Genomic DNA, 25,598 nt, shown 5'->3' with positions numbered 1-25,598 from the left:
ATATGTAAATGATATTAAATAGTTACTATCTTGATGCATAATTTTTATTTTATCTATTTCATATATAATTAAAAATTATTTTATTAAAAATGGTTGTATTTCTTATAATTTTGAATAATTTAAAAAGTGACTAAATTCAAACACAAAAGAATAAATATATAGATTAAATAAATAAAGTATTAATTAAAATAAATTAATAATAAATTAAAAAATAAATATAATAATAATAATAAATTTAAAATTATTTATTATATTTATTATCTTTTAATATAATAATTATATTTTAACAATATTATTTTAAATATTTAATCGTAATTATAAAAATTAAAGTTAAGAAAAAATATTAGTAGTAAAATATTATCATAAAAAAATGTTGTCCTTATATACTGCAAAAGTTTAATAAGTTAAAACATAGCCTCCATATATATATGAACTTGAATAAACGAAAAAAAAATCTGATGTGGAAAAGTATATTTAAACACCAATTCAATTAAAAAAAATAGTGAATTAAAAAATTAGTTTAACATACGTGCTCATTTTACCGATAAAACTTGTATATTTTTTAATTTTTAAAATTTGGAAATAAATGACTCAAAACTCGACAATTTTCATTTTGAAATAGCAATAAGTAATTCAACATTGAATAAAACAATAATAAATTTAATATAAATAAAAATACACCAACAGAGTTGAAATATTGACAATAAATTTAAATTCATCCGAAACCCGTTAATAACTAATTTTTTTAATTAATACAAACTGAAATCCATATAGACACACCCAATTTTAAAATACGCTTTTCAATTTAAGCAGGTTTGATCAGCTTTAAGATTTTTCCAGGCCTACGGCCACCTCCCTCTGCCCCAACTCCAAACATATTCTAAGTTGATTTTAACATGTTTATCAGCACTAATTTTTTATTCAAAGTTATTCAATGACAACCCTTTTTTTTCCAAGTATTTTTTTTTTCCTAATTTAAGGTTAGAGTATAAGAACGTTGATAGATGAGTAATATGCAAACACTGAAGACACAAAATTTAAAATGATTTTACCACCGTGAAAAAGGAAAAACTAGTAATAACAGTGATAACGTAGTGATAATAGCCTGTTGATGGAACATAACAGTGCGCGATTTGATTGCACTCTAGTTAATTTCTTTCACCTAATATATTCCCCATAATTTGCAGATATTCTACTGTGCGTTTCATTTTATGCAAAAGTACCGATTTTTATTGTTAAACAATTGTTAACAGTTTAATGAATAAAATTCTATGTTCTTACACAGGCACGCACGGGCACTAGCTTTCACACACACACACACACTTCCAAATACCATTTTCGCTTTCAACATGATGAACTAAACCTAAAACAACCTACAAACAAGTATACAGTGCAAAGTAAAAAAGGGTAATGCTAACACATACCACATTATACGACATTCTTTCCTCTTCAACACTATATGACTAAAATGTAGGCCTCATTAAACAATAAGTAAACTCACTAAATAGAGAATGAAACCCATATTATTTAGTAGGATTTACAAAAACTTAAACCATAAAAAGAAAACTTATTAAAAAAATTCAAAGAACGTGTCACTAACAATCCTCCTTTTTAAAATAATTAGTGAAAAAAATGCATGAGAATGTGGTTTTAAATAAGTCGAGGGAGAGAAAACTGGGTTGTAAATGCACAAACATGACACAACCATAGGACTCGTGAATAGTTTTACGGGCTTAATTTTTTCAGAAAAAATTTTATTGAACTGAACTTAAATTACGAGCCGTATTTTAAGGTCACTGCATTCATGCAGAAGAAAATGCAACTAAGATGAGACACTGCCACTGCATGCTCGTGCAGAAATGCTAAAATAGGAGTAATGAAATGCCAGGAAAAACATGCATGGGGGGGTCAGAAAACGTTATTCTAGGGGAATACGAATGCCATTTCCTTTATTCTCGCTCAAAATGAAAGCAACAAAAAAGAGGGAGGAAATTAAACCTGATGGATAAAAAGCAATGAAAGATATAGAAATTGTCTCAATGTGTACTTTCAGGAGAATGATGTATCCGGCTTAAAATTAGCGACTCAGACTCATTTGAACCAGGCATCAAAGCATCACAAGCTTTGGGAGACCCATCCTCAACAACTAAGGGATTAACCTGTGTGTCACCAAAACCCAGCTTTTCATCTGCACAATGGGCAAAACCAGTAGTTTTGGCTTTGCTATTAATGTTATCACCATCTTCATACAAAGTGGGGGCCAACTGAGCTTCAGTTTTGGATGCCATGGAGTTATCCTCCTCTGCATCCCCTGAATTCATCTTATCAGAAGTAACGTAGTCCTCTTTCTCTTGCAAACCTGCTACAGCTGCCTCTTGGTTCATTTGTCCAGAAGATGGACTAGATATGCCTGTTTTAAAAGAATGGGTACAATCATGATCTTGCACCATCTGGCTGTAGTTTTGATTGTTTTCTTCCAATTGCTCCTTCACAGGGGATGTACTTTCCACTTTGTTTGGTTCTAATGAAGGTATTAGCACATCATTTATCTCATTGAAAGCTGAGACAGGGACGTGTCCATTCTCCAAACTAGGAATAGGAACAGACTCATCCACTTGCATCTGGCTGGGTGCTGCAATACTATCCAGCTCCTCCTTTTTAGGCAGTTTCACCCTATGTTTCTTGTAAAGGGCTATGGCTCTCTGCAAATTGGAGAAAATATTCACTCATCAAGAGTCCATAATTCAATATTTAAGCATTTAATGAACTGAACTTAGGAAAATGGACAGGTTCAGGAAGTTAAATTCTAGACAATGCTAATTTCCATTACCAATAAATATTACTACAATTTACAACACAAGGTTGAGGGTTAGCGAAGAATATTATTAGAAGTCTTAAGGAAAGTTGAACACTTTTCACCTACAGATAAATGCTGTAACCATTATAAGAACTGATCGAGTAGTTTTACCTGGAAGATAGAATTATCAATTGCTGGAAATGCTGAATGCTTTGACAAGGTGGCAGCATATTTCTGCCGAGCTCTTGAACCATTCTGTAAAATCACAGGATGGGGAAATTTGATTGTCAGGGACCCCTTGCATTTGAGTAAATAGAGATTAACAATACAGTTTTAATTTTAATAAATACACCAGTTCACTTAAAATAAAATAAAAAATCTCTCTAGAGAGTAGGTAATAGAATATCAGGTGAAGAACTTTGCCAGATCCTCCTAATAGTCATTCTAATACTTTATAAAGTAAATATTAAATGAAAAAGTGCATGCATTGATTATCTTCAAACTTGTTGGTTAAAATTGGTATAATTGACCACAAACTTGATGCAGACTGCCCTCCCACCCCACCCCAAAAAAGAGACCAAAAAAGTCAAATATTTAAGCTGTACAAGTTTTGGGAGCATAAATGGAAGCACAAAAAATACTCTAGGATTTTACCTTCAAGAATAGTTCTGTACCAGCAACTGCATTGACGGAAGCATTCTTGTCAACATTCAGAGTACACATACACTGGTCATACAACTCTGGCAGTACTAAGTCTACTGAAATGTCAAGTTTGGAAAGGTAGAAACGGCTGAAAAGAGAAGTATTGTCACTTGGTGTTGAAGTATCAGGCACCTTTTCAAGAATAGTTGAGGATGAAGAGTTCAATGGAATTTCTGCTGGAGAACTGAAACTGGACAACTTTGTTTCAGGAGATTTGTCATGAAGGTCATCCCGGTTATGTTCATCATGAGACATCTGACTAGTCTGATCAGTCAAGCCATTATCAGCCAAGGCAGGAACTGACTCTTCTTTACAGGCTGGGGAACGCAATTCCTTCTTTGAATCAGAATTCTGTTCTTTCCAAGTCTCTGAACCAGATTCCCATCCATGATTATTTGTTGAATGCCTGTTCCTGTCCCAATCAGAACTACCATACATGTGAGGATCATCTCTGAAGACACCATTATTGCTATCCCATCCATGCAAATGAGCAGGTCCAGTTCCATCCATCATATTTGGCCACCCAAGTGGACGCAAGTGACCTGGAAACCTGTCAGCATCAGCAATATGGTAAGGAATGCCAGCATGGTTAACTTCCATTGGAGGCCTAACACCAAAGAGAGGTTGAGATGTAAACTGTGGCATCATTGTTTGAAAACCTCCATGAGCTGGCCCAGGTGGGAAGGGAACAAATCCATTTGGTACTGGTGAATTCCAGTTTGGAACTGCCCTCCAGGAATTGCCAGCATGACCTCTTCCAAAGCCAGGTTCACTACTTCTTCTGTATCGTGTATTAGAGTTATCTCTAACATCATCATCTAAAGAACCCATATAAGGTCTATCTAAGACTGCCCTGAAACCAGGTGGGGGAGGAATCAATGATGCATTGCTCTGATTAGTCCTACCATAAAAAGAGGAATCTGCTTGAGAGGGCTCATCCAATAGTGGTTTCTCTAGAGTTGACTCCCGGCCAAGTCTGTCATCAGAAGCAGAGAAATCTCTTGCATCAGTATTGCTCCTCCTTCCACTTTCATCAATTTCAAGATTCCTCTTAACACCACTTCTACTCACATACCTGCGCTCCATGCTTGTTGATGAAGGAGATCTTTCCATCAGGCCCACGGGTGAAGCCTTGGCACTGGAAGACTTTTCATTTGACAAGTCTCCTGCTGGACACTCATCTATTTTATTAGGTTTTTCAATTGATTTGTATTTAGGACCTCTATCTGATATCCCAGAGTAACCCTCTCTTGAACCTTTGGTCCTCTGTTCTACCAATGAGTCTTTGTACTTTGGATCTTCAGCGTTTGCATTTCTGAAAAATGGGGGAAATGGCAACCAGTAACTAATGGCATAAATCCCATACTTACAAACTTCTGCGAGCCAAAGTAAAAAGTAGACCAAACCATAATATCCAAACCATGCAAGCAAAACATTAACTATCATCAAAAAACTCTGTTCAAATGTTTAACTACCTCCCATGTTGGCAAAGGGAAGTTCTTTTTCATTGAGCTATAAAAACCCCATATATTTATATAATTGTGTAAAACTAAGTTACTAATGTCATACGATGCCAAAAAGGTAATCTTTAAAGAAAATTGCAGTAATCATAAATGAGTAGGATACATCAATCTTTAAAACTTCTTCACAGCAAATTACACATGATAATTGTTTATCAGCAATCATAGTATAACACTTTCAAAGTAACAATGCCCTTAAAAACTAATGAGACAAAAAAAAAGCATAAAACAACTTCCCTAATATTACCTGAAAGTTACAGTGTGGAAGGGAATACCATCTAAAAGACAACTCAGAAATGAGCTCACAACAGTTCAACCAAACTTTCACCAAAAATTAAATAGTACCTATATTCCTCTTTGCCAGCATGTGTATTTGAGGCAGGAGAAGATCGGTGTTTATTGCTAGTCCCAGTTGAATCAGCATGAGCTTGTCGTGGTTGAGATTTTCCTCTGTCGACATCTGAATCAGCTCTGATGCTGCTCAAACTCCTCTTCTCTGTATCAGGATAATAGCTCTTAACACCCCTAGATTTAGAGTCACTATAATCATCACGATCATCCAAAATTCGTTTCTTTGTCACACCCTCTTTGCCTCTAGCACTTCTATCATCCACATATGACCCATCACGATCACGGCGACGGTCACGCTCTCTGTCTCGGTCACGATAATGATCTCGATCACGATCCCAGTCCCAATCTCGATCTCTATCTCTATCATAATCATGATCCCTGTCAAGATCATAATCACGATCACGTTCAGTATGGCGTTCACGATCACGAACAGATTCCAAATCACGATCACGAACAGATTCCAAATCACGATCCCCATCACGATCACGATTATGGTCCCTGTCACTCTCTGGAAGCTTGGTTCTCTTCTGTCGTGATTCTAGACTATTCTTTTCTTCCCTAGCATGTTTATCATCAGACCTTATGCTTGTATGATCTTTTGCAGGGCGCTCATCACGTTGCTTGTCATGTCGATGTTTATTCTCCCTGTCTAATTCATCCCTATACTTGTCTTTATATTTCTCCTCTTTTCGCCTATCATCCTTCTTTCTCCCATCCCTGGCAATGTCATCCCTAGAAGACAAATGTCTATCATAACCATCTCCAGTATTATCTTGATGCTTATCACCATCACTATAGTCATCCCTCTTCTTCCTCATTCGTTTCTCAAGCTGGTTATCAGGTTCAGGGCTTCGCAATTCATCAGATTTCTTTGAATCTGCAAAAAGCATAGCCACATAGATCAAATCAACAACTGCCTTCTGAACAAATCAGAGTACCTCAAATGAATGTGCACAACAGTCCATAAAAAGTGGTGAGCTTCATATGGAAGGTGTTACAAGAAAGAAAATGAAAAACTAAGGACCAGAACATTACAAATCACAAGTCCAACTTGCATTATTGATGGAAGCAGTGAACTTGGGACATTTCAAATAGTGTAATAGATCAACAACCACACAGAGACATTTAATTTTTCAAATCATTCACAACCAAAAACCTTGATACAAGATAAATTACTTTAGCATTACTTTAATATCCCATAGCAAGCATAAGTAATGCTGAAAAATTCAATTACAAAGTAATCACAATCAACAGTTGGACAATATTGCCAGATTTATCCCAGCATGGTATTCAGTTTAGCCAAGTATAAGACAGATGTGATGAACTGTTTTCGTTAAAATCTGAAAGTCAGGATATCATATTTACAGACCATGTATTGAAATGACACAAACATTGCACGACAAAACAATTTCATTAAACATTTCATAAAACTATCAAAAGCTAATGACAATGACTACAATGATGAATTGCTAGGAAGAACCAGCTGAGTCTCACAAGCTAAAAGTATTTGATGTGATACATCCCTTAGTTTTGTTGTTGAAAAGGATCAAAAGAAATTGATTAAAGCCACAGAATTTTACAATCTAAAGATTGTAAAGAACATCTTAAAGTTGGTGTTTTGTATCATCCTTGCAGTAATTTTTTCTTGATCAGTTACACTTGCTTCCCAAGAAGAACAAATTAAGAATTACTAGTTTAATTAATTCCACATGGATAGAAGGTAAATGTGATTGAAGAAAACAGGGAGCACAAGCATGTCTTCAACCAAAACACTAAGAACAAATACAGTAAAAGTAAACTCATTTGTGAAATAAAGATCCGCAGTCTCACTGAATATCTGACAGGGAAAGTGCCTAAAAGAAACCAGGACAGAGAGCCAAACAGAAACCATAATAATCTTATCCCATACCAATCTAGGGACAATGCAATGTTCTTGAATTGAGCATTCGGCTTCAACCAACACACCAAAGAATACATAAATGCTCACAGCCAATGAGTCCTCTCATAACTCCCCTCCCCCTACAAGCTAAATAGGCACGATTTACTCTTAGGGAATGCAAATGATGAAAATAAGACAGTAAAAGGACATTCAAAGATTTAAACATGCACATACACAAAACCATATTTAAACTTGTTAGAAAGAATTATTACCCACACTCAATCCAAACAGCTAATTTGCAACATATAGGAAAAATAGCCACTCCTAGTCGCAATGTTGCTAGGCAAAAATCAACTTCTCTAATATAGTTAGAGATCCACTCAACTCAACAGAGATTTACATCAAATAAAACATGAGATAACATGAAATCTGGTACAGAATCATGCAGAATATAATACATAGATCCCTGATGATGAATAGTAATTGAGAAAATTAGTAATTCCAGCAAAAAATGGGGTTGAAGAACCTTGCGTAGCATCCTCTTAGTCACTGTTCCCACTAATATTCTTACAAAATAATTTCAGCACTCAATTCCATATGCAATCATGTTAATTTATTCTATGCTCAGTATTGAAGCTTATGTCATGTGAACCAAAGCAATGAAATTTTCACATTTTGCTAATACCACTTTTGATCCATAATACAGTAGAAAACGTTTTGTTCAATTACCATCAAATTTACCCAGACGCAATGAAACCATTCCCCAATAAGGCACAGCACCCTTAAATTCAATTTAGATCTCCCATTCAAAGATTCTAAACTGGTTTTAACTGCCAATCCATATAAAGTAGAAAATAATCCATGCTACTAACACAAGCTTTACATATACATGAGTGATAGTTCAAGCAAAGAGTTGGTCATAAATATGGCATAATGAAAAAAATTATCTCCTTTTATTTACTAACAGAAGAGGGGCATGATGTGAGAGAAATAGGCACACAGCATTTGTAGTTGTATAAATTTGGTGGACCCAACACATATCACAATTATCCCTTCACAACAAAATGTGTCTCTCTCCATAAAAGAACTCTCTTGTTAATGAAAAAAAGGGAGAGGATCCAAACTCTACATATATCCCTTAAGTGTAACAGTGTCTTGGTATCTAATTTGAGCTTCACAACCAGAATGAGGTATTATTTTGATATGTAATCTAGCAAAATCTAACAGCTTTTTAAATCTTCCCAACCTAGAATGACGTTCTTTTATGGAAAAATACAGAAGTGTCAAACATGTCAATTAAATTTTAACTTATATTCTTAACATCCATTTGAATTAGTTTAGGTCAACGCATAAGGTGATTTTAACATTGTACAGACAATGCATTGATGCATTCACCTGAGCAACCCAACTAATATTCAAAGCCAAATATACAACGCATTTTATCATAAACCCTGTTTTTCTGGTCTTCATCCCACAGCCATACACAAGTGAAGGAAGATAATTTGATCTCATTAGAAATGGTGCACGAAGAAAAGCATAGACAGAAACCTTAGTCTGATACCATTAGGCAGACAATTCCAAAAGAATGTCACTGAGCGTGAAATTGTTGGAATGACAAGTGCATGAATACTGACATTGAATAAACAATAACAACAAATTACAAAACCAAAGCGAGGAACAAGGACAGATTCAGTCTGTCAAAGAATGCCTGTTCTAACAAATGAGAGCATGTGGGGAACAAAAGGAAATTGGCATTTGACACTCATATTCTCATAGTAAAGCCGTCAACAACCACTAGTCAAATCGGTCATACACAATTCCAGAAATGCTCAAAAACTTTTGTGAGAAGAGGCAACAAATAGACACAACAGATAGGTGCAAATGTCCTGTGTTTGCTGTTCCTAAACTAAGAAAAGGTGCGTCAATACTCAAAGCTAATATTTAAATGGGTTTACGATTGTTTCTTTCATTCCTAATAAAACACATAAAGCTGAAAGCTAAGCATCAATTCAACGATGATGCCAATTCTTCTCAACACAAATGCAAAATTTGCTTCAGTTCAAAACAAGTTATGATAGTATAAATGCAGAATAAACACGCCATAAATCAACAGTCAAAGTTACCTTACCATTAATTTCAAACACTTGCTTGGACACACGCTGTTCTTGGTCATCAACCGATTCCTCACTTCTACCTTCTTTAAATTTCCTTTCCTTCTCCTTCTCCGCCCCACCTTCTCTATTCTCCTTTCGACCCGACGACGAATCCCTATGCTTCCCATCGCCCTTACTGCTACTCCTCTTCACCTCCTCACCCTCACCGTACACTCCCACACTCCCATCCCTCCTCCTACTCTTTGAATCCCCCACTGCCTTCGACTTCTTCGACCCTTCCTCGCCGCCATTCCACCTATCTCCTCCACCGTCCTTGCGGCGCTTCGAGGACGAAGCATACTCGTCGGAATACTCTCCGTTACCGTGCGCGTCCTTCGAATCGAGCCTCCGCTTCTCGGCAGAACTCGAATCCTTGGATGCCTTGGCGGCGGCGCTGCTCTCCTCCTTGCTCTTCCGATCCTTCAAGCCGGAATCCCTCTCGGAGTCGGAGTGCTCCCTCGCATCCCTCGAACTGTGCTTGCTCGATTTGTGCTTCGAACTGCGCGGCATCGCGGATGCGAAACGCGAAACCCTATTCTCCGAATTGGAATCAGGAGAAGTGCACTCAATGACTGAATCCGAAACAGAAACCCTAATTTGAAATGCAATCGATAAGAAAGCAGAACCCTAACAGAGAGTCTCCACCAGATCGCAGAGATCGAATGTGACCAAAATTACGGTACGGTCCAATAAGGACTCGGGTCGCAGGCCCAATCGGTTAGGGCTAAATGTGGAACTCCATGTAAATGTTGAGTCGCACAGTGAAGAAAGAAAAGCGCAACGAAATCAAAGAATCTCTCTCTCTCTCTCTCTCTCTCTCTCTCTCTCTCTCTCTCTCTCTCTCTCTGTATGTGTGTGTAGGGTGTTTTTTTGTTTTTGCTTTATCGGCGTTAATGAGAATTGGAATGGGGGGGTCTTGGGTGGGGATAATTGGAAATTGTGTTGACGAAATTGCCCTCAATAGTTTTGACTTATGGCGGTGTTGTCCCTGTGCGGCGCGGTTTTCGTGTTTCGTTGACAGTGCTGTAAATTAGGTTACGCTGTGGCGTCCAATAGGAAATAGACACGGCGTTTCGTGGTGGGGTCAGATGATCAACTGCACAACCCTCTCTGATTGTGTGGGGTCCTCTTAGTTTAAATCTCCTTCAATCCATTCGTTCATTCTCCAGAGGCAATAAACACTCCTTTAACTCATGCATGTTACAATTCAGAGATATCCTTGGGAACAAATTGCAAGTTATATTTACTGATTACAAAATTAATTAAATGATTTTTAATAATTTATTAAATATATTCACCATATTTTATTTTTTAAAATTATTATTACTTTTTTTATTTAAAAACTATTGTTACTTTCAAATACATAACATAATTCTCCGACATTCTTATCCAATACATATATCTATATTTAAATTTTGTATTTATCTTACTTGATATAATTTCTATAAAATAAGATGAAATAAAGATTAATTTATTAATTTACCCCAAAAAAAAGAATTTCTTAATTGTCCGTAATTAAATAAGAACAAATATATTTTTGGGGTTAAAATATTTCCTAATTGCGAAAGATTTGTGATCCATCATTTATGTAAACTTCCTACTCACAACTAAAGAAAAAAGAATTATCCACCGGATATCAACATATTTTCAATTTTTTTATATAAATAACGATAAATGCTTCCATGTGTTCTGAATGTTTTGGATACATGTATCGTAATAAAATTTTGAATTAAAAATTTAATTTTTATAATATTTTATAAATTAGGAGAATATTTTATATTCTTTTATATGTAAAATAATTACTATTGTTAATTTTATATTAAATGTTTATAATAGATACTGAAGTTAATAATCTATTTAAAAAATATATAAATATCTTTTTTATTTTTAATATATTAAAATAATTATAATTTTTAATTTTTAAAATATTAAAATAATTATAATCATCAATTTAAAAAAGGTAGAAGATAATATTTTAAGTTTATGAACATTATACTAAACACTTTCAAATTTTAGTTTAAGTTTCTAATTTTAAAAATGGTTTAAATTTTTTAAATATTTTTAAATTTTAAATTAAAATTAAAATTATATAAACTATTTATTATATTTTTATTTTATTTTTTAAATGAAGTGACTAATAGAAAGAAAATAATAGAAATAAATTATCAACATAATAACAATAATTATGTCATAGAAACAACATTAGTGAAATATTAAAATACACCAATATAAGTTACACAAATAAGTATACGGTCAAAAATTTAATGTAAAATACAAATTTTGTCAGTGTAATATTTTTTAAAATAATATAATATTTTATTTATGTGAAGTATTAAATGATTTTGGATTGATCTATTTGGTAGAAGCATTTAATTTAATAATTAATTTTACAATAAATATTTTTAATAAAAAACTATTCAGTGATATAATATTTTTATATAACATACACTAATATAATATAATATAATATATATATATATACATATATATATATATATATATATATATATATTTGGGTGTAAATATATTTGAAGTAAAAAAAGGAAAAAATTAAATTATTTTTTATTAAAGTTACTTCACTTAAACTTTATTTATAAATATATAATTTCATCAATTGATCGATAAACATTAAATGACAATTTTTTTAAGTTAAGAATTAAATTAATAGTTTTGTAAATTTATAACCAAGACTATTACTCACGTTAAAATTATAATTTATCAAAACGAGGACTCACGTCATCTAAAGTTAGAGTTGAGTATGGATTAACTTCATACAAACTTAATCTAAATTCATTTTAAAATTAATTATACATATTAGATATTAAACTAATCAATTTCACTTTTTTCAGAACCAGTTAATAACTGGTATTAAAATGTAGTTTTGATTTTAAATTGATTTTAAATTTGAGAGTTCTCCGCCATCCACTTACCATATCACTGTCCCAAATGGACTACCCCTTCCACTTACCAAAAACAAAGCATTTCCTTTCTTAATTCTCAACTATTATGTTTTTAAAATTCCATCATTTCTCTTCACTATTCTCTTTCTTTTTCTCTAGATAAACAAACACAGCAAACAAAGTGGACTTAAGCATTAAATTTTATTAAAAATTTGAATTTTAAAACTAGTTTGCCTTTAGATGTAGATTGAATTTGTATATCTAGATTTTCTCTGTTCAGCCTGACCAAAGTCAACTTAGATTTGTCAAGATTAAATTGGACAGTGAATATCAATAATAAAAACTAAAATGGATGGTGAATATCCTTGTTGAAATGGTTGTAAATTAATCAAAACACTATAACTTGAGTTCCATAAAGTGCGTTTGTTTGGGTGTAATTAGAGAGGACAAATTTTAATAAGTATGAAAATGTAAAATTTTTACGGTTTGGATTGCCATAAGCCCTTATTAAAGAGGGAGAGGAGGGGGTTTCTAATACAATTCAATTATTTTTTTCTACATTCTTTTTATTTAAAAGTAAATTTTTTTTATCATTCTATTAATTTTTATTTCAACTGATCTAAATATGTAACATTTTTACTTTATTTTTATCCTCTTATTTCTTTATTCGATGGAGAGGGTTATTTTTCATTTTTATTTTTAATTTTTAATACAATTAAAATAATATAAAAAATAAAAATCATTTTTTTAAATATAAAAATTTTTAAAATATTTTTTATTTTTTATGAATATTTTGAATACAAATTAAATATTTATTTCTACACTCTTTTTTATTCATTTTAAAATATTTTTTGTTATCATTTTATTACCTCTTATTTTGACTCATTTAAATATTTAAATTTTTCACTCTTCTTCTCGCTCTTTTATTTATCTCTCTCCTATTCTTTTTCTCTCTATATTTTCCCTTGCATTTAAATTTATCATAAATTCATACTTTAGCCCAACCTAACTATGATTAAGTGGCTTTGTTCTTGTAATCATGTCAAATATATTTATATTATAAAAAAAAAATACATTTTTTATATTTTTGTTACTTTTTATGATTCTTAACATTTTTTTGTTGTTGGTGAGAGTGATCCTATTAGTAACAATGCAAGATATGTCTATGCACTTTTCACACAATTACAAGGAGATAAGAGTCATATTGTCCTTGCCACAACTGTAGCCATATTATACTTTAATTAGAATGAATTTTTAAAAAAATTCTTATTAAAGAAAATTAAGATAAAATAAGATTTATCTTATATTAATTTCATTCACACAATTAGTCCCCAAATCTCCACATAGTATGTTTATTTCTTGTATTATCCATAAAATTATAGATCAAACAAATTGACAATTGTTCCACTGAAGTTTAGGAAATTAAAAATTTATATGCTTATTATAAATATTTGACATAAATCTTTAAATTAGTTTAATTTACTTGTATAAATATTTTCATTAAGATCCTAACAATAATTAAAAAATATTTCTTAATACAAAATATATTTGTTGGAAGAGACAGTGTGCTAATACCATCAAACGGTGACAAAACATTACTTGATAACTTATATCATTCTATTTTAAAATTTATTTTTTTTCCAACTTTGAGTGTCAAGATGATCTATGTATCTTTAATTGAACCAACCTTTTATACTTAAATCTAATTATTTTTTTATAAAATAAATATATTATATTGAATAAATTACTTTGATTGATGGATGATTTAATGATTCATCTAAAAGTTCTTAAAATTTCATTAAATCTCTAAATTTTACCTATAAGCCCCCAAGTTGGCTGGAGGTCAAGATTTTATCTTTTGGAAGTTCTCTAGTAACAAAGTTTTCTCCTTAAAATTTGTTTATGATTTTATTTCTAATGGTACTTTTAAGAATTCTGATTGTGATCTTAATTCTGAGTCTATGTGAAACTAGAAAGGTCCTCTCAAGATTTTTGTTTTCCTCTAAAAAATTGTCAATGGTCACCTCCTAACTAATGTGAAAAGGTTTAACTAGGGGATGTTTGCCTCCTCTATTTGTAGGAGGTGCAATGAGATCCTTAAAACAATCATCCATGTGCTCAGGGACTATTGGTGGGTCAAACAAATTTGAAATTAGCTTGTTCTCCCTAATAACTAGATTTCTTTCTTTAGCCCTACTCTAAGTAGGTGGCTAAACATTAACCTTTGTAAGAATAATTCCTTTCAATATTTGCATTGGAATAGTTTGTTCAGGTGATTGTTTGAAACTTGTGGAATAATTTTATTTTCCATAATCATTCTTTGAATGATGAAGCCCTTTTGAATAAAAATATTGTATGATTTTGATTCTTACAATTTTGTGACATGTCTAAGTAGAGGATAGTTCCTGGTTTGATGGAGATACAGTGTAATGTTAAATAGATTCCTCCAAAGAAGCAGTTTAAACTCAGTGTTGATGGATCAACCTCTAAAAATTTGGAGTTTGCTGATTGTGGTGGTCTTATTGGAAACAACAACGGCATGTTTATTGCTGGCTACTATAGTTTTTTGAAGGCTTGCTTACCCTTGGTTGCCAAACTATGAAGCATCTTTTAGGGTATTCAGCTTGTTATTAATAAAGATATTTTTATTTCATTTGGATAGAGTGTGACTCAATGGATGCAATTTCACTAATTGTAAACTTTCAGCCCTACTTCCATCTCCTTTATTTTGTGATTAGGGAGATTAGATTACTGTTGTCTGAAGTTAAATTTACTAGGTTTAGTCATTCTCTTAAAGAAGTCAATTAATATGTTAATTGGCTTGCTAAGTATGAGTCTAGTTTGGTGTTTTTCTGTTTTGATGAACCCTCACCATCCTTAGTCCTCTTCGTTAGGATAGATGCATTGGAGTTTACCTTTCTTAAGCTATACTGCTAGTATGTTTTGTTTTGGACCTTTTAGGTGCTGTTATTAATAGGAAAAAAAAAGTCAATAATTTTCATTACATTGTTAATGTCATTCTATATGATATGAGTTGTATCAGTTGATCAAAGTGGTTATTACAAATTTTCAATTATCATTTTATTTTTTTAGAAGATAGTTTTTTTTACAAAAAATAAATTTTAATTAGCAATAGAGTTATCAAAATAGTTTTAGTAAAAAGAGTTTATAAGCCTTAAAGTCTTGATAACCAATCTTAGTAAGAAGTAGAATTTCAAAATAAACTTGCTCAATCAAACTAACCTAAACTCGTTCATTAAAATATAAAACTTGAGTTTTAAATTTGAAATTCAAATTAAATTAATTTTTTTTTATCAAAACGAATTAATGCGATGCATATTAAATTTGTAAAAGAATAGAGACTAGATATAGTTTTTATGTCTGAATTGAATTTAAGGGTTTTTTTTTGTTCAACTCGCTAAAGTTTGTTTCCTGTAATGGGTCAGTCCAAATCAATATCCCATTTACCAGCTCTATTAAGGAGAAAGAAAAATAACTTTAGAGAATTTTTAATAACCAAAAAATCTAAAATATAATGAGTTAAAAATGTTGAAATATTTAAGTAATTATTTGTTTAAACAATGACTTATATTATAAAGTTAACAGTACAAATTATTGTCTTAAACTCAAAATGATTTATTTTAATAAATTATATCAGAATGCTTAGTAAAATAAGTTAAAATCAGTTTTAAGAGTAATATTAGTATTTTGGTAACTTAACAGTGTACATACCTACAAAAACCATAGGCTGAATTTTCATTTGATCAGGAAATTAGCAACCGACCTTTCACATTACAGTCGACAAACATTGTGTCTTTTTCTATTTTTTTGCATTGTTTGAAGAAGCCAATTGGATTGTTTCACTCCAGCCACCCATCAACTATAGTTGATGAATCTCGAACCTTTATAGGTTTCTTCTAACTTCAACATTGTTCTGCAAATGTTGAACGAAGTTCCAAAACTATTGACAAAGAAGATATGATTTTTCTTTGTTGTTTTTAAATCTTTTGGTATTATTTTTAATTGTCATAATCTATGTTGCACGTAATCCATGCCAACACATTACCATCAACCACATTAGCTAATTTTATTAACAATTAGATGACAAGTTAACAAATTAATTATGCTGATTTAAATTTAAAAAGGGAACTTGATTGGCCTAAAATTTTTAAGAGACATAAATTACGCTAATTCAAACTATTAAGGGAACAAAATACAATTAAGACCAATCAATATTACTAACCACAACATGATTGAATTTGTAATAATGCACCGAAACTACTAACAATAGATATAAATTACAATTTTTCATGGAAAATTTGAAATCCACTTTTTCTCTACCTATACAAATTAATGAGTTCACCATAATTATTGGAAAACTAAAGTTTATAATAGAAATATGTTAGATTTAACGAAGGATTACTTATATCTGAATGCTACATTAGATATCTAACTAATCTAAATCTACATCAATATTTGAATTTGAAGCCCTAGTTAAGTTAAAGCAGTCCTCATTAAGTCATCTACGCATTTGATCATAAAAATATATTACATATACAAAAATTGAAAAAGGACTTAATTGACTTTAAATATTAATTAAGAAAAATTAGTGCATAGACTTATTTTATAAAAACAATTATACTTTGTTATTAAATTCTTGAAAGATTTTTTTAAGGGTAATCATTTTTCAAAATTTATATAATACCAAATTACCAAATAAATACTTGGTTTAGGTGGCTAAAATCCACATCAAATACAAATATATGTTTCCTCAAAAATTCATTTAGATGCGAACAATGCAGAAGAGCTCGATTTTTCATTTTTTAATTTTTATATTAGAAGGAGATCAATTTTATATCCAATTATGCGTAATAGTTAGCTTTACAAAACTAATAATCTTACGAAGCTGCCTAGATGAAACCCCAGTAAAATATAGCAAAAGGGGGGAAAATGATAATCAGTTACTTAATCCAATGATTGAGAAATAAAAATGGCCATAAATTGATTAAATAAAAAGTATTGGTAAAATGACACATATTTTGGAAGAATAAGAGAAAAATGTGGGGGTATTGTGTGTGCAAACATGATCAGTGTTTGTTGTGAGGACCTCACACCATTTTCAGCCCATTGTTTGAGGATGTGCATTCAATACTCAAGCAGAACCAAACTCTCTTCCTTTGTTTATTAATTACTCTTATTATTATTTTCATTTCTATTTCTATGATAATCGATTAGAACAGTTAAGAGACGTCAAATATATGTCGTTACATGAAAGATGAACTTAGAGCCACAGATGTGCAAGATTCAGGATTCATATATGTCATCGACCAGTGCTGAGCTGACACATGTAATTTCAACGCTCCATTCCACCAACATAAGTGACAAACCCTTTATTAAATCTTTGTATATTGCTTGTAAATGTGGGACTACGCCTTAAGTTAGTCTTTAAAACAAAAAACAATTGGAACAAAATGGGCAAGAGAATGGTGAAAGAAAAGCCTGGAATTAACGTGTTTATTTTGAATTCTTCTTGAACTATGACCTAAGATTAATTGATAACGATTTTGATATTTTTTTCATGCGAACGAAAAAGTGCGTATATAATATTCTTTAGTTTTATTAATTTTTAAGAAAAACATTTAATTTATTTTTAGATTTCAAATATCACGTTTTTAGATAATTTTTTTTTAAAATAAAATTTATTTTTGGCTCTCATATGAATAAATAGTTTCCATACTTTCATACCCATCCAAAATCATGATTGAATTTTGGTAACATGAACCTTGATTACTGTAGGATATATTTAGGAAGAAGTTTTAGAGGAAAAATGAGAATGAGGTATTTTTTAATTTTAAATTAAAATAATTATATATTATTTATAATGATAAATATATTAAATTTATTTTAATATATCAATTTATTTCTTTTATTTTAAATAAATATTAATTTTAAATATATTTATTTAAAATATAAAATTTATCTCTCATCCTTTCAAAATTTTCTTTCCTAAACAAATAATAAAAATTAAATTTTAACTTTCCATATAGAAATAGGGCCGAAATTTTTTCATATATAATTTTTTAAGTTACTTGTAAAATTAAACAAATCTTCGTGATTTTAAGAAAGGGAATTTTGTAATTTTTGTATAGATCATATATTAATTATTTTTATAAAAATCTAAATTGATAATTTTTTTTTATGAATTATCGATATTAATTAACAACACATGAAAACGAAAGAATGGATAAAAAGATATTTGGTGAGGCAGACGTTGACGTGCGAGAAACTCGTGTCAGAACGTTTCGAGCATTCCCTCGCACGCAACTCTCACACGCTTCGTTTCTATATGTACGAGTGTGACTTATTCTGCATCTCAATGCTGTTTGTGTTGCTCTCTGACTCCTTTCTTGTTCTGGTAATTAACTTCCAAATTCTCCGATTCCTTACTTTTTCTTTCCACGTATTCAATTTTAATTATCTATTTTATTTTGTTATTTGTTTTGCTAAATTCTTGCTCCTGTTCTTATGATCTTGACTTTCTGCAATTTGGATTTGAATTTCTCTCATCTTGTTTCTTATGATGGTTGTGCCAATACAGCAAAATGTTTTGTTACTAATTATGTTCTTTTACTGTAGGAGAAAACTAGAAAAGCTAAGCTTAGTGATTTGCTCCAGAAATGTGGGAAATGATAAATATTAAATCTAAACTTGGCACCTTGGATTTAAGTTGAGAATTGAGTTTTTTGTTACTAAATGGAGCATTATTTGGACAATCACATATGATTTTGCTTTCTGTATGTACCATTGAGTTGGCAGATGTTGATTTTGTTCATATGTTTAACTGTTAAATAGAATTTGAAGTTAGTTTCTTTTATGTGTGTTATAATTTTTGCATCATTGACCCTCTTTGAAGATTTGCTGATACAGATAGTGATTCTTTTTATATTTTTTGCAATCAGAGGTGTGATCAATGGCACTTTGTAGAACTGGGCCTAACCCATTACCGGGGAGTAAAAGCTTAGTTAATTCAGCTCAAAATTTGTTGACAATACTTATTGTCCCTGTTCCCCTGCATTTTACTGGACAATTTTATAATTTAGGCAAGAGAAAGCACAAAGGAGTATGCTGCTCATCATTAAAGAGTGCTGCATCTGCATCTTCTATGGAGCCGCAGGAAGATGTTCCAAGTACTCTTTCGGTTTGCTTGGAGGAGGAACTAGATCATGTTATACGGTTCAAAATGTCAGACTTCAAGATTTTAGGCTGTGTTAGCATTGGCCTTGGTGGGCGGGTATGAGATTTATAAGTTTATGATTTGTCATGATTGGATTGAATTTTTAATGTTTGTTTGATTGATTTAAGTTTTGCTGCAGTCGGATGAGGTAGTATATGAAGGCATGGTGAAGGATAGTGGTAGGTAAGTTAATTGTATGTTTGGTTCAGGTTGTATGGTTGGTTTGGATCATAATATCTGTATGTATTGATTTTCCTCCGCAGCCCTTTGTATAACACGAGAGTTGTACTTCGACAGCTTTCTAGTGCCCAAGCTCAGCGTCGAGGGAAACGAGCAATAGAGGTTTGTTGATATTTTAATACTGCATTTTAAATTATTTATATCCCGTTACAATTTTTTTGCTGGTGTCTTTTTAGGTATTGAAGAAGCTGGTTCGGCGTAAACTTTTGTATCATTCTTACTCCATGCAAGTTCATGGTTATATCTCTTTGCCTGCAAGTGGCGGTGATGGTTCATTTATTCTAGTTCATGGGGTAGGTCTTAGCCTATGTAAGATTTATTCCATTTGAGTCTTTCTGACACTTTGTGACAAAAAAATAAAATAAAATGAATATTTGTTTGGTTTAATAATTTTGCAGTATCATGGTAGTTTTTCTTTGAGACACTGGCTTCAACGGTCAGATTGGCTTCCAACGCTGGAGGCTACTCTTGCACTGGATGAAGAGTCTGTTAGGAAGGTAGGAGAAGACTCAACTGGAGGTCCTGCAGTTACTAGACAGTTGCGACTTATTCGAATATTGATGAGGGATCTTTTAATTGGGGTAATTTTTTTTTTTTAAATCTTCCCTTGATCTCTTTTATACAAGGCATTTTCACTTATAAGTGCTTTGTATATTCTACATAGCAATTGGAGGAATGATATCCTCTTCTATTCTTTATTTACTTTAGGTAAATTATCTGCACAGCCATGGTCTTGCCCATACAGAGTTGAGGCTGGAAAATGTGCATATAAGCCCAATAGACAGACATATCAAAGTATGCATTGCTCTTCTCTTATAAAATTAGAATCTTGCCCTTTTTCGTTTATTTTGTCTTTTCCGTGGATTACATTTGTTGTTTGCCAGATCCCAGAGGTGGTTTTGTGCATCACTTACGTCGTAAACTCACAGAACATCACAAAGAGAAACATAGACTTTTGATTTTATTGCCAGTTTGAAAATTATTGTAATTCTAACTAGTGGGAATTAATATGTTCTGATTATTTTGCTTTGCCAATTCTATGCTAAAATCAAAAAGTGAATTGGAAATTCATTAGAACTGTAGAAAGGAAAATTCACATGTACAACATAGACTTGCTGGATGGTGATTTCCAGAGGGCTGATAATTCTTGGCACTGGATGTTTGATGTATGCAATCCAAGTTTCTGGAGATTATTAATTGGTGTTTCTTGATGCATAACCTGGTCAATTTTTCCTCATGCTTGGTTTAACCGTAAGTGTTTACTTAACAGGTAGGTATACTGGGTAATGCTGCTGACTTTTACAAGGAAGGTTCAAACACTGGATCAATGGACAACATGGACAGGCGACAGATGATGATTGCATTTGACATGAGGTATGGCCTGGGTAATTTTCACTGAAGTATGCGTGCAACTATGTAATCTTATTGATACCTGATTATCTGTGTTGTAAAGATGTGTGGGCTTCATAATGGCCAAAATGGTGATGCGGGAACTTATGGACCCTTTGATCTTTGCAAAGTTCAAATCATTCCTCACAAAGGTACGAGAAGCTAAATTTTTTATTTAATTATAGCCTCTTGACTGTTTAAGAGGTATTCAAGTTTTATATTTCTTTTTAAGAAAACGAAAACTAGTTGACCTAAATGCTTTAGTCTGTTAAGCAAGTGCCCAAGAATGCTTCGTATCTCTTATATGCCTACAAACCAAGATCTAACTAATGTGTACTTATTTTCCCTTTTCTGCAAGCTTTTTGCATGCCCACGCGTGTGTATTATCACCCAAATCTGAAGATTGTGCATTTCTGAAATTAGTGATCATTTGAAAAATAATAATAATGATTAAATCACCATGATGCTTAGCAGGTCACTTTGGAAACACTATTGTAACTGGACACTGATTCTCACATTAGCATTTTGTGCCATCTATCTGGTCTTTCCAGAGTAAGACATTTGGTGACTTTTGATAGTCAGCTGTTTACTCTAAATCAATATTTACCAGACTCTTTTAGTTCCATTTCTTTTATCAAATATTTCATTTCTATACATCTGCTTTGTCGCTTTGTTTCAGATAATGCACTTAATAATATGTGAAATAACTTTAAGAAGGGAAATCAATAAAAAGTATATGAGGGGAAATTGATGAATATGACGACAGATGTGATTCAAGTGTTTCTATGTTGCATAGTCTTTGACTAAAGAAACATAGAAATTAAAGTGAAAGAGATGCTGAAAGGGCCATGGAATGATGTAAAGTTTCCAACATTAATTCTTGCCACATTAAACTTCAGGGGTATGATCCGTCATGTTTGCGAGAGCTTATGTTGGAAATCCTTGGTAGAAGTTCCCCATATGGAAATGCTGGACTACAAGTATGTTTATTCTTCTGAAGTGAAAAATGCTTAATAATCAGAGTTCCACTCTTGCTTTCAAGTCTTTTGAAGCCTTTCTAACTAATATTTATTTTCTTGCAGATACTTGATAGAAACTGGGGTGCTGGTTGGCACCTTTTATCATTATTGCTTGCCAACAAACCTTCTCAAAGGATAAGGTATGCTATGAAGCAATATCTAGCTAGTTGACAATGTGAATAATTTGTTCATCAATGCGGCAACATTGTGTTTCTGAAGATAGTATCATATGTGAAAACATAAAAAACAATTTATTAGCGATAGTAGTTTGTTTTTGCCAAAGTTTAGAAGTCCTACTGGTGTTAACCATGTGAACTATTATACAGTTGTTTGGATGCTCTTAGACACCCATTCCTTTGTGGGCCAAGATGGCGAGTAGTGCCATCAATGGACATTATTAGATGGGGTCTGGGTTCTACTGCAATGCGTATCAGTGAGGAGTACATTTATCGGCAGCCTCAGGTATTTATCCAACGATACCCCATATGCAACATGTCCCTTTGTTTCTTTTTGAGTGCCTTGATGCTTGTATAAGAAGAGCCTTTATTTGTTGGTGTCTGAGGTCCTCAATTCTTTACTTTCATTTCATCATTTGTATATTGTCCTTAATATCTCAATGGGAACATTTCACTTAACAAATTACACTATTTAAATGTAGAAGATATGTGATACATAGTTCGACTAATGAGTGTTTTCTATGTTTTAGCGTAGCAGGCTCGCCCACTTCATCGACTTAATGGAGATGTTGAATCCTCATCCAAAGCCAAAGGTAAACTAGTGATTGAAACTTTCTTGTAACTTTTTCCTCCTATTGTTATTTCTACGATCGATTTCTTCAAAACAATTCCATTTCTTGTGTCACTAACAATAATATACAAAATGGCCAAGAGTCTTAGCCATTTTGCAACTTACCATCCCTCTCCCATACCATGCCATAAACCTCGCCTACGATAAAAATAATAAAATAAAATACTTATGGCAGTAATTAACTTCCACCAACTGTAACACCAAGTCTTGTTATTAATTGGAGGCATGAAATCACGATCATATATGACTTGGTATGACTTTTTTTAATAGAAAAAGAAAATTTTAATGTTAAGAAGCCAATGTGCAGAACTGGCTGGAGCTGCTTCCAGGCAAATGGCGTCTATTATATAGTACTGGGAAGCATGTGGGGCTGACCCTTCGGCAACCTCCTGTCCGAGTACTCATTGGAGATGTGCATTTAACCGTGACAAGAGTGTCAAAGTTGAAATCCAATCTTTCATTCCTCTCTGACATTGGATTCTCTGTCATGGTTGGTCAGGACTGGCCTCATGACAAAGCTGGAAAGAGTGGAAGATTGCAGGTGAATTCTTCATTTGCATTAACAGCTGGAAGACGGTTATATCTGAAGCACGACAAGACCACAGAGAAGTTTTTCTTTAGCCCTTCCAGCAATGTGGAGGCTTTAGCTCAGAAATTTACTGGCAAGAAATGGAGAAAAATAATCCCTTTCAAGGAGTTTCCGTCAAGTCTTCCTGCAGCAAAGCTTGCATCAAGTGAAATTGATGTGACAATGAATCTTGATGATCCATTAAATCGAAACATTGATACTGCAAAAATTGTTCTGCAAGAACTAAGAACACAAATCCCCCCAGAAATATTTGATTTGTCAAAGCTTGTGTGTGGAACTTATGTGGACTCGAGGCTTCTTGTCTTGCGAGGGGTTAATGGATCAGCGCTACTGTTTACAAGGTCTTTTGTGGATGGAAGTGGTTCTAGTTAATTGTTAATTGTTGATATAGCTTGGTAGTTTGTGATCTGAAATGAACATTTCCTCCCATGCACCAAGAAGAAATCCACCCCCTCCCTTCCGAAAAAAAAAAAACAAAAACCCTTCTCCCTAGTTTTATTGGTAAATGTAAACATTATATTTTATTCTAGGTAAATTGTACAAAACACCTTGCGCCGGGGCGGGGTTCTATGTAAAAGCCCTTTTACATAGTTAATGCTTTCGTATATACAATGCTACAATGCTAGAACATTTTGATGACCAATTTTAATCGATATAAAATATTAATCGTTGAAATTTGAAGATAAGAATTCATTTATATTTAGAGGAAGTCAAACCAGCATAGCTATCTAATAATGATATATTGATATGTTATTGCACCTCCTAAAAATATTATTTCAATGACAATTTAGATTAAGTTTCATGTATCTTCTTGTTATGAAGTTTTTAAATAAAAGAATAACATGGATTTTTTAAAATGCTAAGTAAAATTTATTGAGATAATGTTATAAAATTAGAAGAAATGTTTATAAGTAATTAGATCTGAGAATTGAATGATAAATATATTCATAAAAAATTGAATTGTTCATAGTTTCACTTTTGAGAGCATCCGGACAAAACTTAATAGGGCAAAATAAATAGGTAAATAATATGGTCTTTTTCACTCGTGTAGCATATTTACAATTTTTTTTTGCAATGTTTTTATTAAAAATTTTCTTAAATGATAACTTAGATGATAATTTACAATGTTTTTGCAATGGTAGTGGTAAAAGCGTTTCCTTGACTTCCCACTTCAATTTTTAGTGTTTTAGCGATGAATAAATTAATTTTAAAAAATCAACAAATGAGCAGTCAATTTTTCTTAATCATTTGGCAAGGCAAAAAATATATCAAATTTTTGGAAAAAAACTATATTTATAATGATTTTGGAAAACATTCAAACAAATATCAAAATGTAACAAAAAGTTCAAATTATCATCTAAGTGATTTAAAAAAAAAAAGAGATTGAAAAGTGCTACATGCAAGTTATCATTAAAATATTAACAAAAAAAAAAAGTTAATAAAATATTAATCAATTTTTTAATGTATAGTATTGCATTACTGACAAAATTTTAGGTCTGCTTTAGCTGTTGCTCATGGAATTAATAGAATCGAAACAAAAAAGGTGGAAAGCATAAGCATATATGATAAGCAAGTAATAGGAAAAGCACACAAGAAAACAAAGTAGATAAATGGTTAGAAAGTAAACAAGGGGTAGGGAGCACACAGAAGGGAACTGTGAGAAGAGTGAAACAGATCTCATCTAACTTTGCACCTTTTCTCCAACAACACAACACATCATCTTGTCATGTCAGGGAAGGGTAGATGAGAGAAGAGAAGGAAGAAGCTGCACGATTATGGCAGCCCAGCCAGCAGTGTATAAACATTAAAAAGGTAAATACTCATCTTTCTGCATGTATTCTTCCTAGTGGCTAACCAAAACCAAGTTATCTTCATGCTTCTCTTCTCTCTTTTTTCCCCTGAAATTTTACCTTTTTGTAAACAAATAATTCCTTTATGAGCTATGATTATTTAAAGGATTATTATATGGAAGGATTGTGTCTAATAAGCCTAGTGAAACAAACATGTTACATATTTCA

General features: G+C 32.2%; 2 protein-coding genes across 8 annotated transcripts; one reads left to right on the top strand and one right to left on the bottom strand.

The window, feature by feature from the left end:
* Positions 1 to 972: 972 nt before the first annotated feature.
* LOC113866355 (zinc finger CCCH domain-containing protein 13) lies at positions 973 to 10,297 on the bottom strand. 6 transcript variants are annotated; one of them, XM_027501278.1, is made up of 6 exons: positions 9,378 to 10,253; positions 7,280 to 7,389; positions 5,365 to 6,247; positions 3,452 to 4,814; positions 2,969 to 3,052; positions 973 to 2,702 (listed from the first exon to the last, which is right to left on the bottom strand). In XM_027501278.1, exons 3-6 carry the CDS (start codon positions 6,186 to 6,188, stop codon positions 2,037 to 2,039), a joined length of 2,937 nt encoding a protein of 978 aa, XP_027357079.1. In that variant the 5' UTR covers positions 6,189 to 6,247; positions 7,280 to 7,389; positions 9,378 to 10,253; the 3' UTR covers positions 973 to 2,036. The 6 variants fall into 6 exon arrangements, with proteins under 6 accessions (XP_027357079.1, XP_027357046.1, XP_027357071.1 ...); XM_027501261.1 differs by lacking the exon at positions 7,280 to 7,389 and having other exon boundaries at positions 1,928 to 2,702; positions 3,452 to 4,475; positions 4,575 to 4,814; positions 9,378 to 10,294; XM_027501253.1 differs by lacking the exon at positions 7,280 to 7,389 and having other exon boundaries at positions 1,951 to 2,702; positions 2,969 to 3,094; positions 3,452 to 4,475; positions 4,575 to 4,814; positions 9,378 to 10,294.
* An 8,287-nt stretch (positions 10,298 to 18,584) lies between these two features.
* Positions 18,585 to 24,258, top strand: LOC113846912 (probable plastid-lipid-associated protein 14, chloroplastic). Of its 2 annotated transcripts, none has more exons than XM_027475656.1 (14): positions 18,585 to 18,717; positions 19,262 to 19,593; positions 19,676 to 19,719; positions 19,800 to 19,878; positions 19,953 to 20,069; positions 20,175 to 20,357; positions 20,485 to 20,571; positions 21,047 to 21,150; positions 21,230 to 21,317; positions 22,065 to 22,145; positions 22,248 to 22,324; positions 22,511 to 22,646; positions 22,891 to 22,953; positions 23,299 to 24,258. In XM_027475656.1, exons 2-14 carry the CDS (start codon positions 19,273 to 19,275, stop codon positions 23,950 to 23,952), a joined length of 2,034 nt encoding a protein of 677 aa, XP_027331457.1. In that variant the 5' UTR covers positions 18,585 to 18,717; positions 19,262 to 19,272; the 3' UTR covers positions 23,953 to 24,258. The 2 variants fall into 2 exon arrangements, with proteins under 2 accessions (XP_027331457.1, XP_027331465.1); XM_027475664.1 differs by having other exon boundaries at positions 18,678 to 18,717; positions 19,403 to 19,593; positions 23,299 to 24,218.
* Positions 24,259 to 25,598: the final 1,340 nt, after the last annotated feature.

The sequence above is a fragment of the Abrus precatorius genome, unplaced genomic scaffold, assembly GCF_003935025.1.
Source record: "Abrus precatorius isolate BTA unplaced genomic scaffold, Abrus_2018 Scaffold10, whole genome shotgun sequence".
NCBI classification, from domain to species: Eukaryota; Viridiplantae; Streptophyta; class Magnoliopsida; order Fabales; family Fabaceae; genus Abrus; species Abrus precatorius.
The sequence above is the reverse complement of the archived record's forward strand: the minus strand, read 5'-3'. Positions and strand labels throughout refer to the sequence as shown.